The sequence below is a fragment of the Pelophylax lessonae genome, assembly GCF_965119305.1.
Source record: "Pelophylax lessonae genome assembly, chromosome: 7".
Taxonomy (NCBI): Eukaryota; Metazoa; Chordata; class Amphibia; order Anura; family Ranidae; genus Pelophylax; species Pelophylax lessonae.
In genome coordinates this window covers 233494229-233511399 of record NC_138774.1, presented here as the reverse complement: position 1 = coordinate 233511399, position 17171 = coordinate 233494229, and the positions used below count along the sequence as shown (strand labels likewise).

General features: G+C 45.6%; 1 protein-coding gene across 1 annotated transcript in view; it reads right to left on the bottom strand.

Annotated features, from left to right (window-relative positions):
• PHF8 (PHD finger protein 8) overlaps window positions 1-17171 on the bottom strand; it is a 113949-nt gene that overhangs the window by 89065 nt on the left and 7713 nt on the right. The window contains exons 6-12 of the mRNA XM_082263831.1: window positions 16111-16297; window positions 15836-15998; window positions 14955-15042; window positions 2794-2900; window positions 1353-1444; window positions 426-515; window positions 103-345 (exon numbers count right to left, since the gene is read on the bottom strand). Of these exons, the coding sequence (XP_082119957.1) occupies window positions 103-345; window positions 426-515; window positions 1353-1444; window positions 2794-2900; window positions 14955-15042; window positions 15836-15998; window positions 16111-16297 (970 nt within the window). The remainder of the gene's footprint in view (window positions 1-102; window positions 346-425; window positions 516-1352; window positions 1445-2793; window positions 2901-14954; window positions 15043-15835; window positions 15999-16110; window positions 16298-17171) is intronic.

Sequence of the window (17171 nt, the reverse complement as noted above, 5' to 3'; positions counted from 1 at the left end):
ATGTTCTTTCAACTATGGTCAAGTTGAAAACAAAACAAACACTCTCACATTAAATATACAGTAATCTTTAAGGATCGTATAGCAATTTGATGTAAAGCCCACCATTTCTTTCTTGTGAACAAAGACCTTTCTCTGATTTTGAATATCCACAAGCTCCAACTCATCGTCCTGCCCATCTTTGCCCCATCTTCCACCTTTTTTCACAAAATCTTTGGTCTTGACCCCCTTTTTCTTAGGACCCTTGGGCAGCAAACACATTTTCACGGGGGAGGAAGTGCTTGTCAAGGGGCTTCTCGTCATACCCAAGAGGTTACCAGTCTTCTCAATGTTTTGATGAAATATATCCTAATAGAAAGCACAGAATGTCAAAAAACTTATACTGAATACGTACACTGTATGAAACCTCTATAAAACGACCAACTTACCTCCATTAGCCGGATTTCCCGATCAAGATCCTTAATGAGCTGAGAAGTAACTATGGTCTCTGGGATTTCCTCCTCATGATCCATTAATGCCTGAAACCCAAAAACCAGATAAAACATTTTGGGAAACCAGAGTTAGGCCCCGTTCACACTGGGGCGATCCGACTTCCCAGGGCGACCTCACAGGTCACGGCGCGCTGCTCGCACCACGACCTCAGAGTCGGAGTGACTTGTGTCGCTCCTATTACAACGGGTCCACAGCTTCTCTATGCCAGGCGATCTACGGCGACCTGTCAGGCGACCAGGTCGCCTGACAGGTCGCCCCAGTGTGAACGGGGGCTTAAAAAAAATATTTGAAAAAAATAAAAAAATTAAATAATCAGCAAGAAGCAGCAAAGTGCCAAAACAGGATAATACAAAAGGGTACAACAAAATGATAGCAGATGGGATCCACAGAACTCACCACAAAATTAAAACATGAAAGCACTCTATAATGCAATGGCTGCAATACATTTACTCTTGGGGATATACTATACATCATAATACATATTGCAGAGAAATTTACAAAAAACAGTAAAAGAATCCTCAGCTGTCATGGAGAAAACATCCTATCTCAACACTGTAACCACATCCTGATAAATTCACTGAAATAAAATGAATAAAAATTATGAGATGTGAACTGTTAAATCGTATAAAAGGAATTAAAGTAGTATTAGTGAGAACGCTCTGTGTACTCTGCAAGTGCATCTCCACCACTTCACATTGCACACAAAACACACATACACTAAAATGAATAGCTGGAGGGCAGCAGACTTGACACGCATGTTCGCAGACCTTACATAACAAAGGTTATATATCATCAAACAAAATACTGAATCTTTGCTCTTCCTCTCACATTATTAAATCAGCGCCACAACTTAAATAGCTCACCTCTTTCTTGGTCCAGGACCTAAAGGTTGTATTAAGTGCTTTGGCTCCATGCAGCAGGTAAGTAGCTGGATGCCTCCTGTTCTCTCGCAGACCTGAATACATAAAGAGTGGGAACAGAATGAAACCCAGACAGACAGTGTTATAACAAGGAAAAGGTCTCTTAGAATTCATAATGTAGAATGACTGAAATGCTGCCTTTATTAAATAATCTTATCATTGTGACCTCCAGCATGGCAATCTAGGGTAATTGAAGTAGGTCATCAACTGACATTCTTATACTCAAATTGTTAGGTAAGAGCATTGAGGTGAACAAGAGAAAAAAAATCTCTTCTCTGACAGACACTGAGCTGCATGTCAGGAAATGACCCAAGGTAGAGGTCGGCAAGATCGATAGCTGACAAAAGTAGAAAAATAAAAAAATCTCCTCCACCCCCTTAATATGTACATGTTGGGTGCCATCTTAAGGGTTTTAGTGCACAGGGTTTTTTTTTCACGCCAGACAGGTCTTGTATTCCCCTAAAAAAGTCTGTAGAGACACAAAACCCACTTGAAGTCAAATGCAGGTCTGAAGGAGATCAAATGCAGGAAAAATGCACCTTTCAATTAATTCTGAATGATGTCTGAATAATCTCAAACAACTGCCTTAAACACAAGCCCCAAGCTACTTGACACAAAAGCTTAAGAGTGGTGACATAATCTGTCTTGCCCCAAACAGGGCAGTACAAAAAAAAAAAAAAAAAAAAAAAGCAGAGTTCTAGGAGGTGATAAGAAAAGGATTTCTTTAAAACAGACCAGGCATCCGGTTAAAAGGGTTTGTAAACCAGTTTTTTTTTTTTAAATAAAAAACAAAAATGTCTATACTTGCCTGCTTTGTTCAACCCCGATACTGTTCTTCTGGGGTGCCCTACCGGCACTCCAGGCCCCTCCTGCTCATCAGGTGCCCCCGGGAAAGCCGCCTTCCTTGGGGGCACCCGTGTGGGCTTGCGCCGAGTCTCGCTGTTGCATCCATTGACACAGACAGCGGAACTCTGCCCCGCCCCCGTGTCACTGGATTTGATTGACAGCAGTGGGAGCCAATGGCTCATGCTGTTATCAATCTGTCCGATGAAGAGAGAGACAGCAGCTAGAGCAGTTGCGCTCGTGCACATTGCTGGATCAGACCAGGCTCAGGTAAGAAAAAGGGGGGCTCTGGGGGGAGCTGCAGCACAGAAGGTTTTTCACCTTAACACATAGAATGCATTAAAGTGAAAAACCTTGAGGCTTTACAAGAGATTCATACATCACCCTTAATCTTCATTTGTCCTCTTGTCTGTCATTTAGGAAAGAATTAAAATGCTTTGGCATTGAGCTGCATATCTGAATACATCAGTCTGTATTTAGACACCTAAAGGAAGCAGAGACCGTAGTAGATAGATTTAATAACAGCAGGGAGCAGACTCACCACGAAATGTGTCCAGTAAGTGTTTTCCCACATACCAACAGATGGACTCAAAATTTGGAAACTTGAAGAGATCAGCAGTACTCAGACGCTTTTCAATCTCGTATGCTCTGTAAAGAACAAATATGAAATTAGAAATTCCTGCTCTGGTAAAACAGATGAAAATCAGCAAAAAAAAAAAAAAGGGAACCCCTTAAGTTACAGTATGTTAAAAAGAATCTAAATGCTGAAAGGTTTTTCTCTAATCGTCTTCAAGGGCAGCACCTGATAGGCTCCTCCCACCCGAAAAAGGAAAAACAGTCCACCATTATAAAAAAGTCAGTCATACCTTCAGCCTAAGTTTGATTGTGTTTCCTCGGGACCCACGAGAGCTGCAACAGTTTATTTTTCAGTCTCTGTGCTATTTGCAGGAGGCTCACTTACCAGTCTCCCATCCAGCTCAGTGAGCCTTGGGCAGTGCAGGTCAGGGGCAGCACACTGGGGGAGCATTCCCTAGAGGTCTGCAACCACCTCAACTGTCAGGATGCCAGCAGTATCCCCCCCAAGACCGTACCTGGTTATGCCCAGAGTTCTTTTTAGTCCGGCCGGGCCTCAGCTATCCCTCCTGACGGGTGTATGGGGGTGTCCCGGCTCATAGGTGCGAGTGAGAGCGGTGCTGACAGCCCCCCTCGGGTGCCTGTTTGGGCTGGCCGACTCCGCTTCCTGGAGCAAGATGGCGGCAGGCTGGAACATCGCGTCACATCTGGTGACACGAATCTGGTCCGCGGCCATCTTTGAAGAGGGAAAGGTAGTCGTTGGCACTGATGTCACTTCCAGGCAGCCTGAAAAGCCACGCCGTGGTTCTTAAACAGGAAAATTGCAAATGGAAACTGACAGAACATATGGGGACCCCTTTCTTCACATGGGAAAGCTGACCATAGGCATCAGGATGGGTCAATACAGGTATGTCCCCCAACTTGTATGGGGGCAGGGCTGGAGCTGGGCAGGAAGCAGTTAAAGGCCCCTATGTTGTGGTTCCCTTTCTGAGACTGACCATACTAGACGCCTCCGCACCCTGCCCTGCAGATCCTGCTGGCCAGGACAGCTCCAAGATAAGCCAGAGCACCCTGGAGTTCCCTCCTGTCTTTACCTCACCAACAAACTGCTTTTTCTGTGTTGCGTATGGCAACTGCCTGCCTCACTGGGTCCTTTGCGCTTACTTACAAAGACCCCAGAGGAGAAGGCAAAGACCAGTAGCAAGGCATGCGCCTCTTGCCGTCACAAGTTTCCTCAAGAATGGAGAAAACCCCTATGCCAGAAATGCATCGATAAAATGGTGGCCAAAGAGTCACAGGGGTTTCTCATAGATATGCCTAATTCTTTCAAAAAGGAGATTAAAAGCACAATTGGTCCTCTTCACACGGCCATAGAAAAACTGGAGGTTCCTGCAAGCGCCAGCAAGACCAGCACACCATCTACCAGCATGTCACCCATCCCCTCATGCAGCAGGGATGAGGTGGATCAGGTGGAGCAAGGATCTGAGACAGATAGCTCGGAATCCGATCACAAAAGGGGGCCTTTGCTCGGACTATGAGAATGAGCATCAGGGGGTAAACTTTTTCCCTCAGAAGGCACGGATAATTTACTGAGAGCCATTACGGATACACTGCGTATCAAAGAGCAAAAGATCGCAGAGCTTTCTCTACATGATAAAATGTAAAAAAGGTTTACAACCGAAAAAATCCTAGAACATTGCAGGTACATTAAAAAACTTGGCTAAAAAAAGAAGAATGGACAGAACCGGAAAATAAGCTCTTTACCCCAGCTGCAATTAAACACAGGTATCCGTTCACAGAGGAGGATACTAAACCCTGGGCCAAATGCCCCAAGGTAGATGCCTCGCTAGCCAGAATCGTCAACAAAGCTGACTTAGCTTTTGACGACTCCGGAACTCTCAGTGATCCTATGGGTAAAAAGAAAGAAGCACTTCTAAGAACCTGGGAAGCCACAGCAGCAAATCTTAATTCAACCGTAGCCTCCACCTGCACAGCCAGCCTATTGGTCTGGCTGACATCTGCAAGAACTGCTAGAGGGGGACTCCATAAGAGAGGAACTGGTTAAAAACATTCCCACTCTAACCAGAGCGGCAGCTATCCTGGCAGATGCATCAGCAGAATACATAAGCCAGAAGCACTGGCTTTATTCAGCCAGGAGAGGCCTGTGGCTGAAGTCATGGGAAGGAGACATCACCTCCAAAAACAGATTATGTGGCATCCCCTTTACAGGCGATTTACTGTTCGGACCCAGCCCACTCAACAAGAGCTTGGGCATCATCTAATGCAGAAAGAGCTGGGGCAACACCGGAGCAGATCTGCAGGGCAGCGACATGGTCGAGTTTCAATACCTTTGGCAAGGCATTACCGTATCGACCAGCTGCCCAGCCAAGACCAGATTTTTTCCCTCCCTAGTAAAGTATTGCTTGAAACATCATCTCAGGTGCTGCCCTGGAAGACGATTAGAGAAAACAGAGTTAGGTACCTGGTAACTTTTTCTAAGAAGTTTTCCAGAGCAGCATCCATCCCCGCCCTAAACAACATTAGTAAAGGAGCTTTGAGGATTCAAAGAGCTTACTGAGGGGGTCCTTCGGTACTTTGATATTACTGAGGCTGAAGGTATGACTGACGTTTTTAAAATGGTGGACTAATGTGTTTCCTGTTTCAGGTGGGAGAAGCCTATTTCTCAGGTGCTGCCCTGGAAGACTTCTTAGAAAAAGAGTTACCAGGTACCCAACTCTGTTTTCTGTAAGCATGTTATACTTACCTGCTCTGTGCAATGGTTTTGTACAGAGCAGTCTAAATCCTCTTCTGGGGTTTCCTGCCGATGCTCCTCTTGGTGAGCTCCTATAGCAAGTTGCTCGCTATGGGGGCACACCAGCAGGCTCACTCCTGAGCTGCACTGTTCGCATCTATAGACACACATACAGTGTGACTTTGCTTTGCCCCACTGCTCTCTGTTCACAGGATTTGATAAACAGCAGCAGGAGCCTATGACTCACGTTGCTGCCGGAGTCCCTGTTAGAAGAGGCAGAAAGGGGAGAGTAGACTGCAGCCGGGAACAGTGCTGGATCACTGACAGGCTCAGGCAAGTATTTAGAGAGGAAGGGAAGGGAAATCGTTAGTGGGTTGTTTTTTTTCCCCCTTAATGCAGGGAATGCATTAAAAAAGGTAAAAAGACTTCCGGTTCCGGCGCCCATGTAAAAGGCAGCGTGGGACCGCGGATCCCAGATTACCTGCCTACAAAACCTTTTACACAGTCTTACAGCCCTCCGACCCAGCGCTCCACCTCTGATCGGCCCGGGGACTAAGCGGGATGGATCGCTTTTTGCATCACAGCGGTTCCTCCGCCACTCCACAAATCAAGGCCGCGGCTCCATCTCAGGCCTCCTCGGAAGCGGACATTGCGGACGCCTCACTGCCGCCCGCATCAAATCCTTCAGGTCAGTCCCCCTCACTGCTACCAGACACACAAATAGCCTCTCTAGCACAGGCTGTAGCATCCCTTCTTTCGCCTACTATAACCGATGCGGTGGATAAGGCCATAGCACAAGGCATGGCCCAGCTGCGGAAGGATATAGGGGAACACTCCCACAGAATCTCTGAGCTAGAACATAGAATGTCAGATATGGAGGTTGAACTGCAAGGCTCATTTGCCATGGATCATCAAGCCAGACAGACACAAAAATACCTCCTAGACAAGCTAGATGACCTGGAGAACAGGTCCAGGAGGAATAACCTCCGGATTATTGGGCTTCCTGAGTCTCATGCTGTGGATACTCTGATGGATGTCGCCATGACTGGCCTGCCTCAGGCCCTGGGGATCACATCACTCTGCGTTGTGGAAAGGGCCCACCGTCTGGGTGCACCATCTAACGAAAGACGCACCCCACGCCCTGTCATAACATTTTCAAGTCGTTTCGCAATTCCAAAGCATTGCAACTTGACGGCCATAAACTGCTGATTTTCGCAGACTATTCGCAGGAAGTCTCCCGACGTAGAAAGGCTTTTCAGCCGCTGTGCCAGGCCCTTTATCAGAAGGCCATAAAATTCACTTTGGCATATCCCGCCACACTGCGCCTATCGGATCTGTCAGGGGAGAAAAAATCCTTCACGCACCCAAAGGAAGCCCCACATTTCCTTCAAAGGCATTTTAATATCTCATTGGATCCTTTATCCACTCCAACACCTCAACGCCCCCAGGATGCCAGGGAGCAGAGGAGCCCCAGGAGAGATCCAGCAAAAAAAAACAGCGCACCCATGGTCCTTCATCTTCCCGCTCCAGGTTCCGCAGATTGATGTTGAAACTCTCATGTTTTGCCTAGCAGAGCCTGCCAAGTATCAGGAGCTGGCACCTCATTTAGTTTTCCTCATCCACTACTGCGGACCATGACAATGGTGTCTATGCCCACGATCCTACTGTGCATACGATACTTCCCTCAGGTTGTATGACTAGTTATCTATATGCTAGATCACATGTTATTATGATGTTTTCACTCTCTACACTGCGGGCCTTTATCTATATGCATAGGCCTTCAGGATTCCCCCGTCCAGATACGGCCTTGCCGTATCAGGAACTTTGACGTCTGTTGAGCCTCCGGGCCACCGTTGGTCTGATTCAATGCATCGGCTGCTGCCGGATTTCCACTGCTAACCCCAGACGCCAATCTTCTTCTAACGGTAACGCTGTCTGTCCGATTGCTTTCTGCATGAGGAAAAAAGTGAAGTGTGTACTCTTTTTGGTTTCATTACCCTTACTTTCCCAGACCCCTGTTGGGTCGTTGCCCTTCCCATGTATTGGATTCCGGTCACTTAATGTTGTATTCATTGCACCATGTATGCAGCGGTTCTGTTACTCCCTACTGTGCGTCACACTGTATTGCCATGTTACTGTTTTTATTGGATCTCGAACAACGGCTCAATCAGTTGACTATGATCCCCCATGAAGATCATTTCGTGGAATGTCAAAGGTCTTAGGTCACCAAACAAGAGAATGGCGGTCCTCAGGCACCTGAAGGGCCTGGGGGGCTGACATTGCTATCCTACAGGAATCACATTTAGAGGAAAGAGATTTTCACCGTATGAAAAAGCTATGGGTGGGCCACGTCTTTGGGTCCCCTGCGGTGAAAGGCAAGTCTGGGGTGTTAATTCTGGTGCACAAAAATTATGCAGCCACAGTTCAGCAACTATATTTGGATGAGGAGGGCCGTGTGGCCATCCTACGGTTTACTGCGGAAAGGCAGGAATGGGTGCTGGCAGGGATTTATGCACCCAATGTCCCCTCCCCCACTTTCTTCCAAGACCTTACACAGAAATTGGCCCCTCATTTGCATCTCCCTCTCATGGTAGCGGGAGATTTCATTTAGATTATGCAACCCACAGAAGACAAATCTTATGTGGCAGGTGCCCCATCCCCAAAAACGACTCAAGGATATCGGGTGTTTAAATAACCCAGATGGCAGAGAATTCTCGTTCTATTCTAACCCCCACCACACACTCACGAGAATAGATTATATTTTTGTGAATCAAACTTTTCTCCCTTGCGCAGTCTCCCCGGTGATTCATGACATAGCAATCTCTGACCATGCGCCAATCTCAGTAGCCCCCACTCTTTTTACTCACACACCATCCCTTAAATTATGAAGGTTCCCTTCCTATCTAGCCAAAGACCCTGGGGTCTCTTCTGTCGTCAAAACCACCTGGCAGGAATTTTTAGCAAATAACGCCTCACCGTCCACATCACCGATACTCCTGTGGGAGGCAGGTAAAGCGGTGCTTTAAGGTCAGATCATATCCTATGCCTCTGTGTACCACAAAAAAAAAAAAATGTAGCTACAGCCTTCATGCGTGCCAGCGATTCTTTGCGGGAGGCACAGGCTAACCTTAAGAAGTCTAACTCTATGCTCCATAGAGAACAGTGGCGTACGGCTAAAGCTGCTTTTGACGAGTGGGCAGAGACCAGAGAACGATTGTATAAAACGCACCAAGACTGGAAATACCATTCCTTTACCCGGGAAATTGCTGACCTCTCTTTGCAGAGGAACTTTTACGCCCACACATACTACGCCCACACACTAGGCTGAAAAATGCTGAGGGCCAGCTTGCGGACTCTCCTGCAGCAACCAACCAGGCCTTCGAGGCCTTTTATAAGAAACTCTACAGCCATGAACCGTGTGACGAGGCCACGGCCTCGCAATGGTTGTCCTTAACCGACCTTCCCCGCGTTTCACAGGACCAATTGGATTTCCTTAACGCTCCTATGTCCATGTCAGAGGTCACGAAAGCTATTGCACAGTTATCTAGAGGTAAATCACCCGGTCCGGACGGGTACACCCCCGAATTCTATAAATTGGCAGTAGACACAATAGCTCCCACATTACTCTCAATGTTTAACCACATCACTCAAGGACACCCATACCTACCTACAGGGTACCAGGCTCATATCAAAAGTTTATCTATAAGAAAGGAAGGGACCCTACAGATCCAGGCTCATACAGACCAATTTTGCTTCTCAATGTGGATTCCAAGCTACTATCCAAAATTATGGCCGATAGGTTGGCATCCATATTGCCTTCGCTCATACATCCGGCCCAATCGGGCTTCACCAAAGGACGGTCGGCCACCTCCAACCTCAGGAAGGTAGCACTAGAAATGACTAAAGCTGACCCACATAACCAAGCGGCCATAATAACGCTTGATGCTGAAAAAGCATTCGACAATGTCAATATTCAATGGCTGGACAGAGTACAGGACAGGCGGATATCTCCGCTGACAGGGAAGCGAAGCGCTCACATAGTTATAGCTATTAGCGGCCGCTCTCCCGCCCGCCCGGTGTGTTAGTTCATTCATGCACATCGTAGTAAGTGACATCACCGGGAGGCGGGTCGCCGGCCAGAGGCGGGTCTTTTGAAAGGAAGGACACAGGAGGAGCTGAGGCAGGAGGGGGGGGGGGGGGGGGGGGAACGCTGAGGCGAGCTTACCAATGGTATTAGTATTATGCAGCATGAGGGGGTTAATGTATTGCCACTGCTGGTCACTGATCAATTAGTGACCGACCAGTGGCAGTTAAATAACCCCTTTGTGCTGCATTAGTGCAACCAGTAGCAGTGCAACCAGTGTTAATTAACACCGATACTGGTTGCACTAATGCAGCACAAAGGGGTTAATTAACTGCCACTGGTCGGTCACTAATTCATCAGTGACCAGCAGTGGCAATACACGAACCCCCTCATGCTGCATAATACAAATACCATTGGTAATTACATTAACCACTATACTGCGAGTGGCAGCTACAGGTGTACGCCTGCCTGTTTTTGGTGTATACCCCTGTTCTATCTATTTTAAAATCATTTGGGGGAAAAAAGTCATTTTCGGTTTAGGTTTTCAGCCAAGGGCATCCTGCATTTTCGGTTTCGGTCCAGAATTTTCATTTCGGTGCATCCCTAATTTGGTCAATGGGAAACTCTTGGAAGAAGGTACATGTCCCAGTTATATTCAAATGATATTCTCAAATCTTTTATATAGACTTACAAAACGAGTTCTCACTCCCTAGGGATAAAGCCCCGTACAGACGCACAGATTGTTGGCCAACAGATCGGCCAACTTTTGTCCAGTGTTTGTTGGTTGAAATGTGCTCTAGACTTGCACTGGACTTTTGTTGGCCAACAAAAACCAACTTCAGAAGTGATGTCATGTGATGGTTGACTTTCCGTGTGTTTTTTCTTCTCTGAGCATGCCCAGTCTTGCTCATCTGATTTTTGTCTGCCGAAATCTGTACTGACTGAGGAACAATCGGCCGTTCCTTGTTGGTCAACAAAAATTTTGCACACCACATTTCTTTCGGCCGAAAATTTGCAGTTGGTTGCCGGAAGCATCATACTAATGCCCCGTACACACATGCAGATTATCTGAAGACTTGTCTTCAGATTTACCTTTTCTATGTAGTGCAAGGGCCTGCCGGATTGCATACAAATTGAAAGTGTTTAGGTTTGACCTCATATTATATGGTTTTGGTAAGTCTGCAGACAAAAGTCTTCAGATAATCTGCACGTGTGTACGGGGCATAACAAGCCTACAAACGGCAGATCGGACGTTGGCCAACAATTTACGGCCAACAATCTGTGCGTGTGTATGGGGCTTTAGTTTTACAGGTACCTACAATCGAAACCCACTCTAAACTCGCAGTCTAGATTATCTACACTCAAGCTCACAGATCATCCCTTCCCCAATGATACGCTAATAGCTCAAGAAAAAAAAAGGGTATGATATCCAGGACATACTCCAGTATATTTAAGGCCATACAGAAAACATTCACACTAAAATGTAAAAGGGTCTGGGAGAGAGATGTGGGCAGCATTGAGGGCGACGCATGGGAACTATGTCTGTCATCTATGACTCTAGTTTTGGTGTCAGCATCGCAGAAGCTCCCCCATCTTTTTTTGTTGCATGGAGGTTACAGAACTCCCAAATCAGCTGCATAGGTGGGGGGAGTAGAGACACTCCCCTCTGCCCAAAAAGTGAGCAAGAGCATGGAGATTTACTACGTATGATGTGGAGATGTCCCAAATTGTTCAGATATTGGGCTGAGAGCATATGTACTATTTCACAAGTTAATAATTTTCAAAATCCAATAGACCCTGGGATCTGTTTATTGGGTGCTCTGGAAGAAGAGTCTTTGGGGCAAAAAGCGCATGTGGCAGTGCTGCGGTTACTATTTATTGCTTGCAAATGGATTGCCCGTTACTGGATGTCTTTGCTTGTCCCTACTAGGAAACAATGGGTGGAACAGGTGAATACATCACTTATACGTGAAAAATTTACATAACACTGTAATGTACCTAAAAAACTAAAATTTCCCTGTGGCAGCCATGGCTAAATGTTCCAGGCCTAGCGCCACATCAGATGATTCTAAGCAGACTCTTACAGAGCTGGGGGAAACAATGAGGAGGAATCGTATTAATGGTTGAAGGCATTTCTCACTGGGTTATATATTTTTTTCCATTTCCATTCACTCCCCCCTTTTCCTTTTTTTTCACCTCCTTTTATTTTCATTTCTTCTAACGTCAAGCAAATTGTAGTATGTATGTCTTTATATCACACTCTTACTGGTTTGCACAGCTTGCAGATATAGATATTGCACATTACTCAGGAAATATATACAAGGTATGATATTGTTGTTTAAATGTTTGCAGCTAATTATTATACCAGAAGTTGTATTTTTCTTATTTGCTTACAAGCTGTTAAGCCCGATGTGTATTGCACAATATATTTTTATACTCAAACATTTCACTTGATTAAAAAAAAAGAAAGCTCCAAAACAGGCGACCCCGTACAAGAGGGAGATCAAATAAGGCCTTCTTAGAAGTCTAGTCCGCAGACCACTGCTGATACAGACAGCCTAGAAATCAAAAGGAACCGCATCCAAAGAGGCATCACAGACAAACTGAAGCCTCTGGACCAACCGGTCCGCCAGGTCTGCAAAAAACGGGGGAAGCTATTCTCCCTCCAGGTCACGGCATAAAAGCTTAGCCCACTCGGTCAGAGTTCACAACACCAGGGCAACAGTAAATTACCGGCCTAATTGCCGAACCAGCCACAGCGTACATATGGCAGGCCAGAGCATCCGTCCTCCTATTAGCTGGACGGGTAAAGGTTGGGGAATCCTCAACGGGGATAAAAGGGAACTCAATTTGACCTGGAAACCGGCAAGTCTACTACAGGTGGGACCGTCTACCTTTTATGCAGTAAATCCTCATAAGGATACCGCAAGCAAAAAAAGCCTAGCAACCACAGCGTTTGACAACCCCACTGTTTGTGACAATGTTGTCAAGGTAAGCGGAAAGAGGAACGCCCTCGCCGCTTTGGAGGGCCTGTGGGTGCCAAAAGGAACACAAACAGTGCATCCACATGCGCCTATTTAAGCGTGGCTAGAGGAGCAGAGAAATCATCCTCCCTATACTGAGCGCCTATTAGAGCCCGCAAAAAACAAGGGGATCGTCCTCCGAGCCCCCCATAGAGGACATAGCCCCCTAAAGAGGGGGCCGCCGGCCATCGGCAGGGACCCTCGCTAAAACAATGCAGGTGCCCCACACAATAATGGCGGCAAGACGGTCATTAAAAATGAAGTGCCCCCACAGCGCCACCTTGTCCAAAGGAGGTGCCAAGCTGAACACATGGACACAGCTTCCAGCAGTGGCAACATTGGGGCTAGTCAGCAGTGCTACTCAATTAGCTGGCTGCAAAGTGTAGCGTAGAGAGACCTCTAATTAGTAGAAGAGTTTTCCTGCTTTCTTTCTCTGAAAGTGGAAATTCTCTTTAACAGCTAAAAGGAACTCCAACATTTTTTTTTTTTTGCAAATAGGTGTTCCAACCCTTTCCTGCCAAGTTAATATTGCTGTCTGAAGCCTGGTTGAGCAGGCAGTAAGTGTGCAAAAAATCCATAATAGGCACACAGACCGTGATAAAAAAGCTGACAAATTATATCCTGCCCTTAAAAAGGACATTTTTTTTTCTTAAATAAAAAACAGGTTTATACTTAGTGGCTCTGTGCAAAAGAATTGGGCTCTAATCCTCCTCTTCCCGGGTTCCTTGCAGACGCTCCTGGCATCTCCTCCCCTCTGAGTGCCCTCATTCCAAGGCACTTTGGGGGCTCTCACACAGGCTTGATCCTGAGCCATGCTGCCTGCATCCAGACACAGACAGTGCAGCTCAGCCATGCCTCTAGCTCCCTCGTCACAGGATCTGACTACCAGCAGCGGCAGCCAATGGCTCCTGCTGCCTTAGCAAAGCCAGTGAAAGCAGGACGAGAAGGCAGAGCTGCTACAGGGGTGTACAGCGCTGGATCGAGTAAGTAAGCAATATTGCTACCTAAACCTTTCTACCCTAATGCAGGGAATGCAATTTTCTTTAGAAAAACGTTTAGACTTTAGAACCGACGACCCTAGTGCTGCTAGACAAAAATGCTAACCACTTAGACATTGTGCTGTTGGGTTTCTCCAGATTATAAGCAACTGCCCCCACCTCCCCCAATAGTAGTCAGCAGCAGTTTTTGACAAGTACCCTTCCCCACTTCTGGGAGACAGCGACGCGGCGCTGTCCCTTGGAAGTTCGCCCCCCCCTCCTTTTTTCTCCACCACCGGGCCAATTACAAAGCGCAGCGCACTTTTCGCATGCGCAGTAGAGAACCAGCAGTGAAGCCGAAAAGCTTCACTCCTGGGTTCCCTTACCCTGGATGGCGGCAGCAGCACCCGAGATCCGATACGAAAATCGGCTTTGGGTGCCAAAATTGCAGGCTCCCGGGACAGGAAGGTTCTACCATTTAGAAGTCAGCAGCCACACTATTTGTAGCTGCTGACTTTTTTGTTCATGGGGGGCTGAACTTTAACCATAATGCTTTGACTAACCATATCAAAAAATGCTTTACATTTTAATAAAACACATAAAAGTTTGTTTTAAATAGTTTTCTTAAATTCTTTATTGAATAGACATTAGAGACGACTGGGGTGTTAGCCCTGTACAGTAAATGGACAGTAAGCAATAGCAAAAGGATATGCTCCTCACTCTGCTAACTACTCTACCCACCCAGGGAGTAAGCTCAGTTTAAGATGGACTTATTTTAAATTAACCTCGAGTATTTCTATGGCTTCTCACCGTGTCTTCTTAGCTTCTCAAACCCAGAGGTTCAATGCAAGAACTACTCCACGCTGTTAATTTTTTTTATACCAGTTTGTGTTATATTTAACCCCCAAACCTGGAGACTCACTCTGGTCTCCAACTCTACACTGCCTATTGAGTCTTCCTAAAGGTGAATAGCTGGGGGTCAGGGAGGAGTTTTGTTTAGGTCCCATTAATCTACTAAGTTTCCCCATTTATATTTTCTCTGGGGCCTACCTTCAGTGATTGGTGAGTGGGCAGTTCTTATAGCCATTTTTAAGCAACTACCATCAGTCCAGCGATTGAATGCTGTGGCTGCATTATTCCTGTTTTCTGCAGCTACCTCAACTACCTTTCCTGCCAGGGAGGGGGAAATCTATCCCCCACCACCATCCCAACTCTCCTGCGGTTTTCTTTTTCAGGTGCACCGAACACTTAATGTTTGTAAGATGGTGTGGTCTGGACTCTTAGTTCACCTACCTGAGCTGCATTGCTATGTTTAGACTGTGTAGAAAGTTTCCTCCAAAAGCCAGGCAATCCACAGGGGTCAAAACTGCATGAATCCAGCCTGTGAAAAATGAAGGATTTAAGTACTGAGAGCAAGTCTGAAAAATATGCAATGAAGTATTTGGTAACAATACAAAAAGCAACGATTGTGCAGTTAAATAGCCAACAGCCAATCTGTAGTTGGCTTTTGGGGCACCACCTACATGTGCTCTTTGCATTGTCTTATCAAACAAAGTTCATATATCATTAACATTTTTTTTTACATAACAGAAGTGCTTTATTGGGATCACAATAGGATAATATCAAACATACATAATGACATGGTACAATTCTTGATGTATCTTACAGAACTTAAAACAAAGAAACTGTAATTTGCAAAAGAAGCCTATATTTATGCTCAAGGTATGTTTATTATGAAGGATGTTTTAGTCAGTAGAACAATTCCAGGAATGGGGGGGGGGGGAGAAGCGGGCAAGAAGGGAAAGAAGGGGGGGTGCCTGAGGGGAGTACTCTGAACATTGTACCCAGTGCATTATGGTGTAGATCCAATTAGTAGTCTCAGGTGGCAGTCCAAGGTGACCATAAACGCATTGTATTTCCACGTACACCCTCTATGCATATGTGATCTTATACGTGGGAAAGGCTACATCTATCATTGCTTCCCAGGAGGATAGAGTTAGAGGGGTGGGGGATTCTCTATAAGATCAGCTTGAAGGAGAGGAAACTGGCGGCATGTTGTAGTTGCAGGTACTGGAAACGCATCCAGGTAGGCAGGTAGAATTTGAGAGAAAGCTCGGGAACCATCACAATATGCCCGAAAGCATAATATCTACAATCATTAACATATTCGTTACCTGTGGGGATGAAGAGAGTCTGACCCTGCTTTACAGGACACCGGAAACACTTGTCTACCTGATCTCCAAAAAACATTTCATTCTGGTTAGAAGAGCTGCTCCAGCACTCAAACAAGGCCAGGTTGGTCTTTGTAGGCTGTATCAGGTAGAAGATCTTCTCTCCCTAATACAAAACAAAATTTTAAAATTGTGATTAAATGCTACAGCCTATGTATAGTAGCAATGTAGTACTTAGGAGTGTACTAGCTCTATTAGTATGCAAATCTAGCGTATACCTTTAAAACATGATACCAGACTGATGTCCCTCCGAAATCTATATGGAAATCTGTATAGCTGTCCTTGACCCCCATCAAACAGTACTTCTGTACATTTGGTCTTTCAAACACACTTTGCTCTGGCCACAGATTTTCCACCCAGGATAGCTTACGTACAATCTTTGGAGTTTCAACAAGGTTTGACAACCTGATAATGAAAATGCAGAAATTAAATTCCCAAGCACAATTGTGCAAAAGCAAAACAGAATACTACAAAACAATTACAGGTTAACCTCAGGCTATGTTCAAACATGTCTGGCCTTGGTTTGGAGTTCAGTGCCGTTTTGCTCACTGGTTCAAGTGCGAACTTGAATTAAAATTCAAATAAAAATTTGCACCTGAACCAGACCAAAAACCACATAGGACACTTTTTTAAAATGGACCACAGCTGCCCCGGACAGGTGTGAACTGGCTCCATTGGAAGCCAGTCCAATTTACATGTTATGTGAATCGGATGGGATTCAAAATGCATCCGATTTGCATATATGTGAATCGTGCCTTAATGTATAGGGTTTTCACATGTATCAAAAAAAAAAAAAAAAAACAACACACACACACACACACACACACACACACACACACACACACACAAATCTCTTGAAAAGCAAGCCATTTTCTATCTACATGAAAGGAAAAAAAAAAAAAAAAAAAGGGTGAAGAAGGTTTACAATTAGAGATGCACCAAAATTATGGCTGCTGAAACATATCATCCAAAAATGGAGTTATTGGCATTTTGCCAAGAAGAGAAAAAGGTGCTAATAATGGCACTGAAAACGCACCAGATTTTGCCGCGTTTTTACTGTGAACTCACGGCGATTTTGCTGCAAATTTGTGCCGCTTTTGCCACGATTATACTATGCTTATTGTTTTTTCATTGGTCACGTGACTCAAAAACCGCATCTAAAAACGTAACACAAATGCGTTAAAACAAAGAATTTATGGCTTCCTACACAGTTCTGGGTGTTTTGGGGTCCCTTCTGTCAGTCCCTTCATTACTTAGGTGTCCTATCATGATGTATGGG